The sequence below is a fragment of the Chionomys nivalis genome, chromosome 19 (genome assembly GCF_950005125.1).
Source record: "Chionomys nivalis chromosome 19, mChiNiv1.1, whole genome shotgun sequence".
Classification (NCBI taxonomy): domain Eukaryota; kingdom Metazoa; phylum Chordata; class Mammalia; order Rodentia; family Cricetidae; genus Chionomys; species Chionomys nivalis.
The window spans coordinates 6,426,440-6,443,128 of NC_080104.1; the positions used below are offsets into that span (position 1 = coordinate 6,426,440).

Consider the following 16,689-nt stretch of genomic DNA (forward strand, 5'->3'; position numbering starts at 1 on the left):
GATGCCTGTCTTTGTGGTTGAGATGAGTTTCTTGCAAACAGCAGACTGTTGGATCCTGTTTTTGTATCTAATCTCTTAGCCTGTGCCTTTTTATTGGTGAATTGAGACCATTAATAGTAAGTGATATCAATGACCACTGGTTGTTAACTCCGGTTATTCTTATTGCTTTTGGTAGAAGAGTTTGTGTGTCTCCCTTCTTTGAGTTGTGCTGTTGAAGGGTCGCTAGATTCCTGGGTTATTGTAGGCAGTGTTGGCAATGTTGGATTCCTTGGGTTGTGATTTTCCTTCTATTACTTTCTGTAGGGCTGGATTTGTGGCAACGTATTGTTTAAATTTGTTCTTATCCTGGAATGTCTTGTTTTCTCCATTGATAGTGAACGATAGCTTGGCTGGGTATAGTAGTTTGGGTTTGCATCCATGGTCTCTTAGTTTCTGTAGTACCTCTATCCAGGACCTTCTGGCTTTCATGGTTTCCATAGAGAAGTCAGGTGTAAGTCTGATCAGTTTACCTTTATAAGTTACTTGGCCTTTTTCCTTTGCAGCTCTTAATATTCTTTCTTTAATCTGTATATTTTGTGTTTTGATTATTATATGGCGAGGGGACTTTTTTTTTTTTTTTTGATCCAGTCTGTTTGGTGTTCTGTATGCTTCTTGAATATTCAAAGGAATATCTTTCTTTATGTTGGGGAAGTTTTCTTCCATAATTTTGTTAAAAATATATTCTGGACCTTTGAGCTGTGCCTCTTCTCCTTCTTCTATCCCTATTATTCTTAGGTTTGGTCTTTTTATTGTGTCCCATATTTCCTGAATGTTTTGTGATGAGAATTTGTTGGTTTTGGTGTTTTCTTTGATCAGTCCGTTTATTTTCTCTATGGTGTCTTCAGAATCTGAGATTCTTCTATCTCTTGTATTCTATTGATTATGCTTGTTTCTGTAGTCTCTGCTCGTTGACCTATATTTGCCATATCCAACTGGTCCTCAGTTTGTGTTTTCTTCCTTGCTTCCATTTCAGATTTCAATTCTTGGACTGTTTCCATTACCTGTTTGATCATTTTTTCTTGGCTTCCCAGGGTATCATTTACGTATTTACTCATTTCTTCAAACTTTTTGTTATACTTCTCATCCATTTCTATGAGGGCGTTTTTTACATGTTGTTTAAGGGACTCTATTGCTTTCAAAAAGTCAGTTTTTTCCTCTTCTCCTGTGTTAGGGTGTTCAAGTCCTTGTGTTGTAAGATCATTGGGTTCCGGTGTTTTCATGTTGTTTTTCAGATTATTGGGTGAATTCTTGCCTTGGCGTCTGCCCATCTCCTCTTATCGATGCTATCTATTGGGTTTGATTTAATTGTAGCGGGGCAATCTGCTCTCAGTGCGGGCTTCACTGTTTCTTGCCTGCACTATCCTGTATCCAGTGCCTCCGCCGCCCGGGCCTGCCTGCCTGCCGGTGCCTCAGCCGCCCAGGCCTACCTGCACGCCGGTGCTTCCGCCGCCTAGGCCTGCCTGCCTGCCGGTGCCTCCGCAGCCCAGGCCTGCCTGCTCGCCGGTGCTTCTGCCACCTAGGCCTGCCTGCCGGTGCCTCCGCCGCCCGGGCCTGCCTGCTCGCCGGTGCTTCCACCACCTAGGCCTGCCTGCCAGTGCTTCCGCCGCCTAGGCCTGCCTCCAGTTTGTGTTTTATTATTGTTTCTATTTTCATTTCCAGGTCTTGAACTGTTTCCTTCACCTGTTTGTTTTTTCTTGGCTTTCTTGGCATTCTTTAAGGGCTTTATTAATTTCCTCCAGTTTTTTTTTTTGGTCTTTTCCTCAGTTTCTTTAAGGGATATTTTCATTTCTCTTTAATAACCTCTATTGAAGAGCCCAGGAATATAGGAATATATAATTGTAAACCTAGAGAGATGAGAACTGACAGCAGTTTTGTAAGCAACCAAAGGTTAACTTTTAACAATGGCTTTTTGCCTTACAGCCAGCATGTCCATCAGCAGCCAGGAGTTAATTTTTAATGATAGCCCCACCCACCCTTCACTCCTGCCCCTTACAGCCAACAACTACTGTGGATCATGTTAACTTTTAATAAGGTGTTTCTACATGATTCACAGCTTTTTTACATTCCTATAACCTGAAACTACTGCCCCTAAATGACCTTCTTCCTTGCATAGTCTTGCATCCTTTCTGCCTCCTGGAAAACACCTGTGTTGGGGAAGCTGCAGGATTTTGCAAATACCAGTAAGCTGAAACCCTGTTAGCAACAATTGTAAATCCTAAAATGTAATTTGACTCTAAGCTCAATCTCAAGATTGTAAAACTTCATTTTTCCCATGCCTGATGCTTGTTTTTTACTATAAAAAGAGGCACAAAATCTACCCCCTTGCCACAGTATCAGAAGCCCAAACTCTGACTGTGGTAAGCTTCTTTTTGTTTTATGGTATCTGGAATAAAGTTTGCTTCTGGTGATGTGTTCTCCATTATTTCCATGCCCCCAGGGCTCCACACTATCATCTTCATAAAGTTATTTTTTAAAGTTATTTTTTGTGGAGGCTCGAAAATGTGAGCCTGTTTCCACCTTGACCAAAAGTCAGAGAGTAGGAAGTTTCCTCTAGTTCCATCGTTGTGCTTCTACCTCAAACTAAGGTCCCACCTAGGTGTTGACCAGAAAGTTGTGCTCTCTCAAGGTCAGTGTCACTAACTAGTTTGGCTAACACCTAGACCCTTGCCCCAGGAATAGAGAAGTAGATGGTTCCTACCTCAGACAAGAGTCCAAGGACCCAACCAAATTCCAGTTCCTTTTGTGGAGATAACTTGGGATTCCACCCAGGGAGTGGTTTGCTTACAGAATGTTTTGGCCTGGTGTGTGAGTGTGACTTGTTTTGTTCTAGCAACAGAATCTCTAACTGCTTACTTACCCTGGACCTTCAACTGGTCTGTTGATTTCCTTGTTATCGTGTTAATGCAGTCTTTTGTCTTACTCCTCCTTTGGGGTCAGGGGTATTTTAAGCAGTTGGAAATTAAATGTGGGCGAATTTTCAGTGTTCACTGGAATTCCCTCCTGATACTATCCAATATGTTTCTCTGTTTTATTATTTTCATTCATGTCTTCATATTCATTACTGTATTTCTAAATCCCCATGCCTCTACCCTGGACAGGCTGGTCCCTGATAATTTTTATCAAAAATAAAGTTCCTCTTTGTCCACACCTTCGACGACTTATCCATAGCCTTTTAGATCTCAGCCTGCTCCTCCTGCTTCTGGCAACTATCACTTGGCACTAGCATTTCTAAAACTGGTAAGGTCTATTCTTGCAACCGCATAGTCTTGAGACTCTAGTCCTGCCATACATTTGTAAACCTCAGCTGTTTCCTATGATCCCTTTATGTCTTTATAACCATTATCATCTAGGTGACTCTTAAATTAACAAAGTTTAGCTGGCAGAGCAAGGTACATTTTTGAGTATAAAAATATTGGGGTGCAGCTTTAATACTTTAAATCCAATATATATATTTTAAACTTTGTTTTTAGAATGGGACTTAAATCATCATACAAAAATCTGCCCCAGTCCAAACTATCTTGGAGATCTGTTGTTGCCTCCTAGTTAGGCCCACTCCAAGTGTTTACCTTTAATCAAGATGTTGGTGAAATCATGTGGCATTCTTCTTTTTTTTTAACTGTAGCAAAATGGCAATCCGAAATTTAAAATGGAATCATGCCTTATGGTTTCTTTAAAATTACCCATGCATAGATTTTAAATTATCAATTACCAGTGTTACTAATTAACTTTTAACTAGTTTCATTTTAATTTTAACAGATTTTTTAATCATATCTAACAAAATAAACTTATAAATCTGAAGCTACAGAATGTTCACATTAACCAAATTCAATTTTTTTTTTTTTTTTTACTGTTCTGCTTTTTTTCTCCTTGTCATTGTGTCAGGGGCTCAGACTGACAGAGTGACAGAGAAACTTTTAAATAACCATGGGTCTTACAGATAAGAGTGGTACTACAGCAGAGTGAAGTGTCTCTCTGTGTTCCTTCTGACATTAGAATGGAGTGCACATTCATGTCCTGGTTCCATTTGTTGAGATTATATTTTTCTAGCTTTTCATCCTAAAATAGTGTTTATCTTTGACATTAAGGCGTCTTTCTTGGAGCCAGCAAAAAGAAGGTATCCTTTTTCTAATCCAAGGTATTAGTTGGTATTGTGATGCGTTTAGACAATTGCTGTTCAGAGTTGTCGATTGAAAGGGTATACTGCTTCCTGTCATTTTGATTTCATAGTGTTTGATAGCTTTTTATACTTATTTTGCATAATGACTGACATATAGTTGTCTACTTTTCTTCCTATAGACTCTTTTGTATGCTCATCTTTTTCTTCAGACTAAAGAATTCCTTCCAGTACTGTCTGTAGGAGTGGCTTAATAGTCAGCAACACCTTTAGCCTGCTTTTATTATGCAAAATTCTTTGACTTCCAATTATGACAGGCAGTTTAGACCGGCTCAAACGGGTTCAGACTGGTTCAGACTGTTTCAGACTGGCTCAAACCTCAAATAAGGTGAAGACACAAGATTATAATTTAAGGACATGATGCAAATACCTTGTCCTTGACAGGATGACTCACCATTGGCAGTACCTGCATAAAATTGTCCCTCCTGGCTGATTTTCCCCTGTAGCCAATTGAAAGTCTTTATTCCAATTGACTGGGAGTACACACAGATACTCAGGACCCAAATGTACTGCCAAACATTTAGAGCAGGGGGCTTTTAAGACAAAAATCACATTCTATATCTCATTTGGAGCTATAGGTAGATGTTTTGCACAAACAAATGGTTATAGAAGCTAAGATAAACAGTTACCTGGAGAGGAAGGTTCTGTAAAAGTAGGGCAGTTTAAAAGAAGCTAGGGCTGCTTGACCTCCATTTTCTAGAATCATTTCCACAGGAATTCTACATAAAGGAAATTAAATATTGAAATGGCCTTAGCAAGAGTACAAGATGAAGGAGCTTCTGCACTGTCTTGCCCTTGTCATAATAGCAAAGTCTTGTATTGTTTGAGGTGCCCTCTGCAACAACTCACGGTGGGGAACTATCCTATTCTTGGCACTGGAGTTTTTAATAATCTATATCTTTCTGTGTCCCAGTGACAAACAAAATTAGATAGTACTCAAATCAATGATAGAACAGTTCAACTGTGATTCTAATAGTGAAGCTTTGAAGGCACACAGTTGCCTTTCCTTACAAGGCCACTTGCAACATTGATAGATTTTTGTCATCAAGAGTATCTCAAGGGCTGGAGAGATGGCTCAGAGGTTAAGAGCACTGATTGTTCTTCCAGAGGTCCTGAGTTCAATTACCAGCAACCACATGATGGCTCACAACCATCTGTAATGAAATCTGGCCTGCAGGCATACATGCAGATAGAACACTGTATACAAAATAAATAAGTCTTTTTAAAAAAAGAGTATCTCAAGACTCATCTAGTCTCCTACATTCACCCTAGTTCTTCCTAAGCTTACCTTTATGGTGTTAGTCAGAAGTTCAATTATCATTTAAACACTGAAGATCTTACTCTGCTTTTCTTGTGCTTTAACCCATTTTTTTTTCTGCCTTTCTATTACCTTGACATAAAGAACCAAGTTCTTACCATGAGACCCACTCTCTCAGTTAGTGTTTTTCGGTTGCTGTGAAGAGACCCCATGACCTTGGCAATTACTATAAAGGAAAACATTTACTTGGGGCTTGCTCGCAGGTTCAGAGGTTTAGTTCTTTATTTGGTTGGGAAGCATGATGTCACACAGGCAGACACGATGCTGGAGAGGTAGCTGAGATTTGTATAATTGGATCAGCAGGCAGCAAGAAGAGAGAGATAGCCTCTGGGCCTGGCTTGGACTTTTGAAACCTCCAAACCCACCTCCAGTGACCTACCAACAAAGCAACACCTACTCAAACAAGGCCATACATTCTAATAGTGCCACTCTGGTGAGCCTGTGGGCACTATTCTTATTCAATCCAACACATTCTACTTCTGACTACCATACGCTTTGGCCATACGGTAATGCTAAAATGCTATCAGTCCAACTCCAAAAGTTCCCATATTTTGCAACAGCCTCAACACTGTTTAAAAATCCAAGTTCAAGTGCTCTTCTGAGACTCAAGACAATTTCTTAATTGTAACCCCAGTAAAATAAATATTAAAAAGCAGATATTTCATCCTCCCAGTATACAGCCTACAGTGGCACAGGATGTATGCTTCCAATCCAAATGGGCAAAAAGGGAACATAGGGAGGAAATACTAGACCAAAGCAAGACCAAAAACCAGCTGGACAAACTCCAAACTCTGCAACTCCATGTCTGATGTCAAAATGTTGTTCAGCTCTCCAAATCCTTTCAGATTTGCTGACTGCAATATACTTCTGTCTCTTGGGCTGTTTCCATACCCTGTTAGCAGCTTTTCTTGGCAGGTATCCTATGACGCTGACATCTCCAACATCTTGGAATCTCACTTTCACAGCTTCACGCACTGGCCTCTCTGGGCCTCTGTGCAGGGGACTCCTGAGACACATGCTTGGCCTCAGCAGCTTTCCTTAGCTTCAGATGGAGATTCCACAACCCTGTTTTGTTTCCTTGATTCTAAAGCTAGAACCATGTGGCTGAAGCTGCCAAGTTCTTCTGCTTCCTGGGATTGTAATGTGTCCTCTTGGTCAAACCCATTTTCACCAGCTTTCTGCTTTCTGTAACATCGAGACCTCAACAAGTGCCTACCCACAGAACTTTACATTCTTGAAAAGATGATCTGGGTGCATAAATCCAAGCTTGAATTAGAAAATGCATTTATTAATTAGGACCTACTTATAATTCATTTAGATATCTATTAATTTGTTAGTTTGTATAAAATCGATAAAAACTACTTTGATATCTTTCACGGTATGTATGAATTATTAAATTTGATCATTAGTTTGTCATAGGTTTAAAGATGCAATCATGTTTCTGGTTATTGTCAGGTTTAATAAGACATTTCTATTAACAAATAATTATAAAGTATAAAACAATAATTACAAGTTAGCATGAGTTTAGAATTTTTGACAACTTTTGGTTGTTTTTTTCTTTTTTTTTTTTTTTTTTTTTTTTGTAGACTTGACTGTCCTGGAATTCACTCTGTAGACTAGGGCAGCCTTGAACACACAGTGCTCCACCTGCCTCTGCCTTCCCAGTGCTGGGTTTAAAGGCGGATGCCACCACCACCCAGCTTTTTGTGAACTCTTTGAAAACAGCAACTCTTCAATAGCAAACACATTGAGAGTAAGGTACACTTTTCTGAACCATTGTGGTTTTTGGAATTTTGTAAGGTTGGTAAATGTTATAAAGTTTTCAGTGACTTTCATTTGTAGTGGTAGATGTCTTGTAGTACTAATAGTATGTTTGAAATCATTTATCTAGAATTTTTTATCTGAACTTTGAAACTTCAGATTTGAAATATTTAAGTATAATTTTTAGTTGAAAGAATGTATTCAGTTATTAACTGGAAAACATAAATGAGGTTAGTTACTCTTGTTAATAAATGGCAGCTTATATCCTGCAGATAGTTTGCATGAGTTTTTCAGACATCAGCAGAGGAGACATAGACTCCCTAAAGTTCCTCAGTTAACGAATGTCTTTGCATTTTAAGAGGTTTCAAACATCCAGTATAACTCTTAAGGGGCAAAAAAACCAAAAAGACATTTTTTAAGTTAATCATCCATAGTTGACTTGTATTTTCCTAAGATGGTATTTGTGGATGTTGACTGATGCATCAGTCTTGAGTACACAGTGAGACCCTTTCTTTAAGTCTTAAAACTCGAAGTTGTATGATTATCTTTGGCCTTAATACTATTTTCCAAATCCAATAAAATAATTTCTAGTTCTTTGGCAATACGTATACTTCTTAGGCAGCTCTTTTCTAATCTGTTTTGTTACTTTTTTTGCTTACTAAGATTTTATAATTACCCAAATTACAGCATTTCAAGGCAACAATTCTTTATGGGGACAATGGTTTTAAAGGCCATATGGTTTGTAAGCTCTTAGGGTATATAGTAGAAGCTTGATACTATCATGGTAGGTAGCCTATAGGGTTGGCTTAGCTCAGTGCTAAATTCCATTACTGCTCCTAAAATAGACCATAATTTAATGTCTTTCGTTAATTATTTGTGAAACTAAATTTTTTTCTATAGTAAGACATAGTTTTGTTCAGCATAGTAGAACTTATTATTTTGGAAAATTTCATGAATAATGGAGATCATCTAGGAAACCCTTTAGGGTCTAAGTATCACCGTTGTGTTAGTCAGCCAAACTGTATTCTGATTGCTCACTCAAAGACCTTTCCCTATAGTCTGGTAGAATTCTGTTGGTCCTATGTCACTTATGAGTTTGTATAGAGTGTGGCTCTCAAGAGGGAACTGTTTGCAGATGCTAGACTTTGACTCACCGACTCTGCAGGTTCTTACCCCAACCTTCCCATCCACGTGAAGACCAGCACCACTTTCTGCTACCCACCACTCATACATTTCTGAATTTTTCTTTTCCTCTTCCTTTCTTATTTTTAATTTTGTGAGCATGCTTGATTGTGTATGGTGTATTTGTGAGCACCTGGATTGTTCCTGAAAGCAAGAGATCTTACTGAAATAGAAGAGGCAAGTGGCCACTTCTAATTTTTTCAACCTTAATTTTTAAGACAATATCTCTTCAATGAGCTTGAAGCTTGTTGTCTCAGCTGGACTGACTGACTAAGGAGTCCCATGGTATGTCTTGTCTCTGTACCCCAGAACTGGAGTTGCAGACACGATTGCTCATACTAGACTTTCATAGAGATGCTGGGATCTAAAGTCAGGTATCTATGCTTTATTGAGCAAGTGCTAAACCAATGAAGCCATCTTCTTCATCTCTTTTTCTCTACTACTTAAATTTGTGAAAGTCCATGTGTTGTGAATATTTCAGGAACCTTTACTAATGTGTCCTGACGGCATGTGGTACAAGAGGATCTGACTTTGGAGGTTGTCCAAGAAAATGTTTTTTTGATTGTTTGTTTGCAAAAGGGTTTTTATTACTTAGAATAATAATTTTAACATAGAGAACTAAATTGGAGCATTATTTGATCTCTATGCTGTAGATAAATTAACAGTAATAAAGTAGAAACTTATTCATGAGTTTCTTATATTTACCTGATGGTCAATTTTCACATTTTTGAATAAAACATCAATCTGTGGTGGCTGTTATTAGTTTTAGTTTTGGAAATAATATAATACTCTCAGTGGGTACAGTGTTGATAGATGAAAACTGACCCTTTTTATAATTTGCCTTTAACTACTATGTATCAACACATGGCTATTTTTAAATTATGATTTGTGATATTCTTTCTGAGGATATTAAGTTTAATAAAAATATTTAATTACTCTTTGCTAGCATTTTTAAAAGATACAAGTTTTCAGATCTCTACTAGGCCTCCTCATTTTTTTCCATCCTCTTAGTTTGAATCAAAACCCCACCCCATACATTACTTAAATCATAAAATGCCAGTAGCGCTTCTCTCACAAGTCTGAGCCTGTCTCTACTGTAAAGTGTTTTCAGTATTCATACTTCGCATGATGTGATACTTTCAAATTCAGTGCTTTCAGATGTAAACGAAAGGCACATTTGAGTAACTGCACTTATTTATAGTGTTTTTCTGACTGTTTTTTTAACTTAACGTAGTTTAAAAATTCTGATTCTCTTCTTGAAGCAGACAGATGTTTGTGTATAAAAGCCCTACAGAAATTTATTATAAAACTTCACTCAGCATGATTTCAACAGTTCATGGATTGAACTAATAAATGTCATTATCTCAACATGAGTATAGGTAAAGCTAAAAGAATATCTTGACTCTGCTCATCCCCATTTTGAAATTTTAAGTTACAATTATATTATTATTGACATAATAACTTAAATACATAATATGTCAGAAATTACTATTTGAAAATACTTCATTTAAGCCAACACAAATTAACAGTGTATTTTTTCCTCAAATGAGCCAAACTAATTTTTTAAAAACTGTCCCCCTTAAAAAAAATTACTTTCTCACATTATTTTATGATTATGATTTCCCTCCTTTTGCTACTCATAGTTTCCTTCTACCTCCCCGCCTATCTGAATATATTCCCTTTCTGTCTCTCATTAGAGAAAATAAGAATAAAACAGACTTATTAGGGATAATGATAAAATATAGCAAAATAAAATACAATGACATAAAATTTTTAAAAAAAATCACATGAGGTTCAAGACAAACCAACAGAAGGAAAAGAGCCCCAAGAGAAGGCACACGAATCAGAGATGCACTTGTTCCCCCACTTGGCCGCTGTGTAGACGCAAAGGACCTGGCACAGACCCATGCCCGCCCTGTGCAGGCCACCTTAGTCTCGGCACTCGAATGAGCTTTGATTGTGTTACTCTAGAGAGCCTTGTGTTCTTGGTGGTCCTCCATCTCTTCTTCAGAGGCTCTTGCATTTTTTCTACTTTCTCTTCTGAGAGATTTCCTGAGCCCTAAGGTGAGGGATTTGATGGAGACCTCCCATTTAGGGCTGAGTGTTCCGAGGTCTCTCACTCTGCTGTGAGTCTCTGTATTTGTTCCTATCTGTTGCTGAAGGAAGTTTCTGTGATGATGACTGACCAAAGCACTGATCTCTGAGCATAGCAAAATGTTATTAGGAATCATTTTACTGCTACATTTTTTAGACCAGTAGTATTTGGTTTTACCCTTGATTCCTGGTTCTTTGTCACCTAAGCAGTGTTTGGGTTCCATCTCATGGAGTGAGCCTTAAGTCAAATTAGATATTAGTTGGTAATTCCTGCAAGCTGTGTGCCAACATTATATCTTACAGGCAGGATTCCGTTGTCAATCAGATGGTTTCTGGCTGGTTTGGTGCTCACATTTTTCTTTTAGTATCCTACAGAATATCTTCCTCTACCGAAGAATGCTTGAACCTAGAGATGAAAGCCATGTAGGCAGCAGCTCAACTTTGCTTGTTCAGTGAGTTGTGTAGGTGTTGTCTTCAGCAATGTAGCCTTGCTCTCAGTTTGTGGAGAGCAATCCATTGCCTTGGCAACAGCCTGGTAGTTTGTGGATTACCATGGCACCACTTTGGCCAACAACTCAGTTATATGTAACCCAATCCCAACACTGGAAACTTTATTTTGTGACAGGAGATGAGCCAAATTATTTTAATTTTGTTATGAACTCATTTTCTAAATTTAATTGCAATTAATAATAAAAACAAACAGTAGTATGTGTTTCTCAAACATTTGTGGCCATAAGAATTGGTCAGTTGAATCTATAGATATAAACTATTGTAATTATATATTATAATAATGAATGTGTATGCTGTATAGTTGTATATAATTCATACACATACTTATTTAAGTTGATTTAAAATATTCAGATCACTTTGTACACTGGGTTTTGAAATACCTTTAAAATGAGAATTGTATTCCAAAAATTGTATATATTTGTTAGTTAAATTATTTTTCATAATTTGTTATCCTATAATTGTGTTATATGAATACTTTCTGTAAGTTTAATAGTGTATGTGTGTGTGTGTCTATCTGTTTGTACATTCTTGCTTCAATTATTGCTGGTTATCTGACAACTTGGTCCTCAAATTAGAATGACAACTAAAAACATGATATTAAACTCTCTTGCACCCTCTGTTGTTATTTTGGGAGAAACTACACCTAGGTTCCAATATTCTACTATAATTACACGTCCTTTCGTTTTAAAATTAATACTTACTCTACTACATTTAAGAGCAAATTAGAATGAGCAGTAAAGTATTTTGGAGACTTCATTTAGTGTTCTCCTGTTCTGTGCTTTCAGCATGTCACCATTTCATTGGAAGGCGAACTTTCTGTTGGTGATTTTCTCATAGTTACTGGTTTTGAGCACCTCCAAATAAAAATCCCTACAGGACACAGCATATTGCATGTACAATTTTCTAGAATTACAAACTCTGTCTTTTATGTTTTGAAACCTTTCAAAAGTTGTTTCCTCCAATATAAGAATCTAAAACATCTATACTAAAATTAAGCCTCTCTAACAGTAAGGAACAGATGTTTTCATTAACATTTGCTGTAATTATTCAACTATAGGATTCAAAGAATAAAGCAGTTTTTTCTCACTTCAAAACTTCATTGCTTTTCCCCATATTACAAACTCTGAAATCTTTTCACAAATATTTCTAGTAAAACAATTCAACCCTATATTTGATATGTTTTTGATAAGGAAAAACTGCTTTTTCTTTCCCTGTTACATTCTATGGCACCTTGAAAGTTACAGTTAATATGACATTTTTAGTGGTGACAATTTCAAACTAAAGAAAAAGGAACCAGGCATGGTATTGTTGCCTTTTAAGCCCAACAGAGGTAGGAGCTTCCTGTGCATAGCCAGTTCCAGGCCAGCCAGGCTGTATAAGGATACACTCAAAATACAAAACAAAAAAAGCCGCACAACTTCTTTTTTGAATGAGTTTTTAAAAACATATTTGATCTTATAAAATCCAGCTTAAATGAACAAGAATTCTGTAGGTAATATTTTGTATATTTAAATAGTCATAATCTTTAGTTTTAAGGAGAAAGAAGATGGTTTTCATGTGTATCATAATACTTTTTCTATACTGATTGTGGAATGCCACACAGGAAGTGACTGCACACTGCTGAAGAGCATGTGTTTCAGGAAATTTCTTTTAATTAACTGAGATACTGTTTCTTCTATCTTTTCATTTCATGTTGATATTATTAATTTTTAATGAAAATAAAATGTTCTATGTTTAGCCATATCCATGTAGTCAAAGAATTAGCATGCACACAGCTATAATAATCTTAAACATTTAAGCTCTGGATTTTTTTTTAAATAACATGTCACCCTTTTTGGATGTTGAAATCTATTTTAATTTTTAACGAAAGAAATAAAACAGCCAAATTATCAGAAACGCTCTGGAAGGATGCTTTGAAAAAAAGAATCAAAAGGTTCAGCATGAGAACTGAGTCTGTTTCTGAACATTAAAAATGCTGGTCATAGCTGCACAGTCTGAGGTAGAACTAATATTTTTATGTGACCCAACACAAGACTGTCATACAAATGACCTTTCAGTTTTTAGAAGCCATGTAATGAGTGGCATAATTTAGAATCAAAATACCTTAGTATTATATACAAAAGTTTAATCTCATTTTTAAGCTGAATTCTTCACAATTACTATTTGATATGACCAAGTCTATATATATAGATATATATATAGAGATCTATATAGATAGATAGATATAACCTTAAATATTTCATTATGAATCAAAATTATAAGATATAATTGAACAAGTAATTTAATTATTAAGCTTTAAATATAAAATTATGTTGAAAATTACATAGTAGGGGTTAGAAATGTAGAATTTAATTATATACTGTTCATCACTTGCTCTGAGGAAGAAGTGATATATTTAATACTGTAGTGCTTTTTAAAAATTGTATTTAATATATATTTAATGAAGTAAACTATCAAATTTCTACCTATACAATTTTTTTTACCCTGGGATATTGCTAAGCTTTTAAAATATTCTTTTTTTTTATATTTATTTATTTATTTATTTATTTATTTATTTATTTATTTATTACGTATACAATATATTGTGTCTGTATATGCCTGCAGGCCAGAAGAAGGCACCAGACCTCATTAGAGATGGTTGTGAGCCACCATGTGGTTGCTGGGAATTGAACTCAGGACCTTTGGAAGAGCAGGCAATGCTCTTAACCACTAAGCCATCTCTCCAGCCCCTAAAATATTCTTAAAATTTTATTTTCTTGTATATTATCTTAGTCCATACATATTGATTCATTCAAATTTTGATTTCACAGATATTCTTGATTTTTTTATGTGAAAAAATATTATTACAGGAAACATGTCTTAGTCAGTGTTTCATTGCTGTGAAAGAATATCATGATTATGGCAACTCTTTCAGAAGAAAGCATTTAACTGGGACTTGCTATGGTTTCAGAGGTTTCGTCCATTATCATCATGGTGGGGAGCATGGCTGTGTGGTGGCAGACATGGCGCAGGAGAAGTAGCTGAGAGTCCTACATCCTGCAGGCAACAGAAACGGGACTGTGACACTGGGTGGTATCTTGAGCATAGGTGAACTCAAAGCCCACCCCCACGTGGCACACTTCCTCCAACAAGGCCACACCTCCTAATAGTGCCACTCCCTTTGGGCCATTTTCTTTCAAACCACCACAAAATACTAAGGCCTTTTGGTAAAATTTTATTTTGTGTTTTGTATTTCTGTGTTCAAACATAACATTAACAGTTAGCAACATCTTTTGGAAGAAAGGTTGAGATGCACTAGAAGGTTCCTAAAGTGCTTTCTGAAGTAACATCTCCCTCTCTGTGCTTCTTCTCCCTGTCTCCTTAGGAGACTGCTGGGTAGGGTAGCAGCTTCCAGCTTTGTCCTCTGCCTGCACCCTCTTTGGCTCTGCTAGTGGTTAGAGATGACAATATCGTCTCTAACAAAGATCGCCTTTGTTCATAAATATTAGCATGTAAGCAAGCTCCATGTTCCTGTGACTCATAGAAAAACTGCATCATACTGTACTTCTTCTGTTAGTAATGACTCTGGCAGTGTTCTTACGCAAATTAGGAGTTTGGATATTGATTTTTATGTTGACATCCACATGAACGTTTTCCTAAAAGGCTCAGAGTACAAAAGATAATTGGGAGATAGGAAAGGGAATATTTATGTCTGTTGTTGTGAATTTTTTTAGTATGCCAATACATAGAGCTGTCACACAGTGCTTTTTAAGTGAAATACTCATTTTTGCAATATATGTTACTTTAATTTTTTTTGTTTTTGTCTCTAGGAGATCCAAGTCAAAATGGGAAAAGAACAAATTCTACCTTAGACTCTGAAGGAACCTTTAATTCATATATGTAAGTGATAAGTACATGGTCACACAGGTTTACAAGGTAACGTAGAAGACACAAACCTGTATAAAATTATGGTATTAGAATAACAAGAACTTATAACCCTATCTTCATCATATGTATAAAGAATGGACAGTGTAATATCTGGCAGTCTGCCATCTTAAGAAATAGCAAAACAGAACATCAGAAATTCTTAAGTACCTATTTTGTCTTTTTGTTTCTTTAATGGTTTCGACCTTAGATTTTGGTTTAGTAAGTGTTACAATTTTTTTACTTTGTTGCATAAAAAAAAACAAAGAAAAAGAAAGATTAAATATTTCCAATAATATTTGAATAATTAACCAAAATGTTTAAGTTCTGATTTTTCCTTGTAGGAAAACCGCTGCAATTCAGTACTAGTATATTTAAGCATTATAAGTAGCAATCAGATAAATGAAGAAAGTCTTTAATTGTGTTACATTGTCCTGATGATTAATTAGTTAGTTCTAATAGTGTATATCAACAGTTTGGGACATGAATATGTACACTGTACACTTGGCAACTCATTTGCATACTGAGCTTTCTTTGTGTCTGTATTCTATTTCCTTCATTGGAGCTGCAGCGTTTATTTCTTCAGCTTACAGGCATGCTGTTAGCTTTTACACTAGGGCCCTGTATGCAGGAGGCACTTATAGGAAAATTGTGAATAATTTGATTATTATAGTCTGTTTATGAATTCCCGAAGTGACATCTTTATTTATTTATTTATTTATTTATTTATTTATTTATTTATTTATTTATTTATTTATTTGGTTTTTTGAGACAGGGTTTCTCTGTGGCTTTGGAGCCTGTCCTGGAACTAGCTCTGTAGACCAGGCTGGTCTCGAACTCACAGAGATCCGCCTGCCTCTGCCTCCCTAGTGCTGGGATTAAAGGTGTGCGCCACCATCGCCCGGCTCGTGACATCTTTATTTTATAGTAGTTGAGGTTTGTATAAGTTATCAGTCGGCCAGTTGTCATTCATAGTACAAAAAGGTTTTGTTCCTGTGATACTATAGAGGGCTTGTATCTCACCATACATTCATTGCGCCATATTTCCTTTAAATGCTGCAGTTCTCTAAATCCTCCTTTTAGTCTAAAAGTACAATGTGAAATTTGGACTGTGACATAGTAAATAACAGAGAAATTCCTATATGGACATGTCACAGCTGATCAAAATAACCATCAGAGGTGAATACAAAAGAAATGTAAGAATCCATAACTTGGTGTATAACTGAGGAGTGTTGATATATGTGAAATCTATAGTTATGGTATAATGATTTTAAAGTACAAGTGCAATAAAAAAGAAATGGAAATGATATTACAAAGGAAATTCATTTCCTTTTTATTTATGTAAATTTTGGTAGTAAATTTTATAATTGGTACTTTACAAATTATAGTAAAAGATGTTTTAATTTGAAGACAGTATTGTTTTTTAGTTTATTCTGTCCTTGACTAGTTGAAAGATTAACGTATCTCATTATTAAATGATAATTTTGTTTTGAAAACGATTGCAAGTTACTTTACAGTGAATAATTTTCTTAACTAATTATTTTAATTAATATCTGTTATTGTTATATTAGAATATTAATTTATTGTAATTTAAAAGTGCAAGGTAAAAAGATCAAGTAGTATAGTATGCAAAAGTGGGTTTTGATAGTTGGCAGGCCAATGCTACTATTAAGTGGTCTTACAGTATTTAAGGTGTGAATTAGCATTT

The 16,689-nt window shown here is 36.1% G+C and overlaps 1 protein-coding gene across 1 annotated transcript in view; it reads left to right on the top strand.

The window, feature by feature from the left end:
- Tbc1d5 (TBC1 domain family member 5) overlaps window positions 1-16,689 on the top strand; it is a 446,307-nt gene that overhangs the window by 204,738 nt on the left and 224,880 nt on the right. Inside the window, exon 4 of the mRNA XM_057794493.1 lies at window positions 14,888-14,957. Coding sequence (XP_057650476.1) covers window positions 14,888-14,957 — 70 coding nt within the window. The remainder of the gene's footprint in view (window positions 1-14,887; window positions 14,958-16,689) is intronic.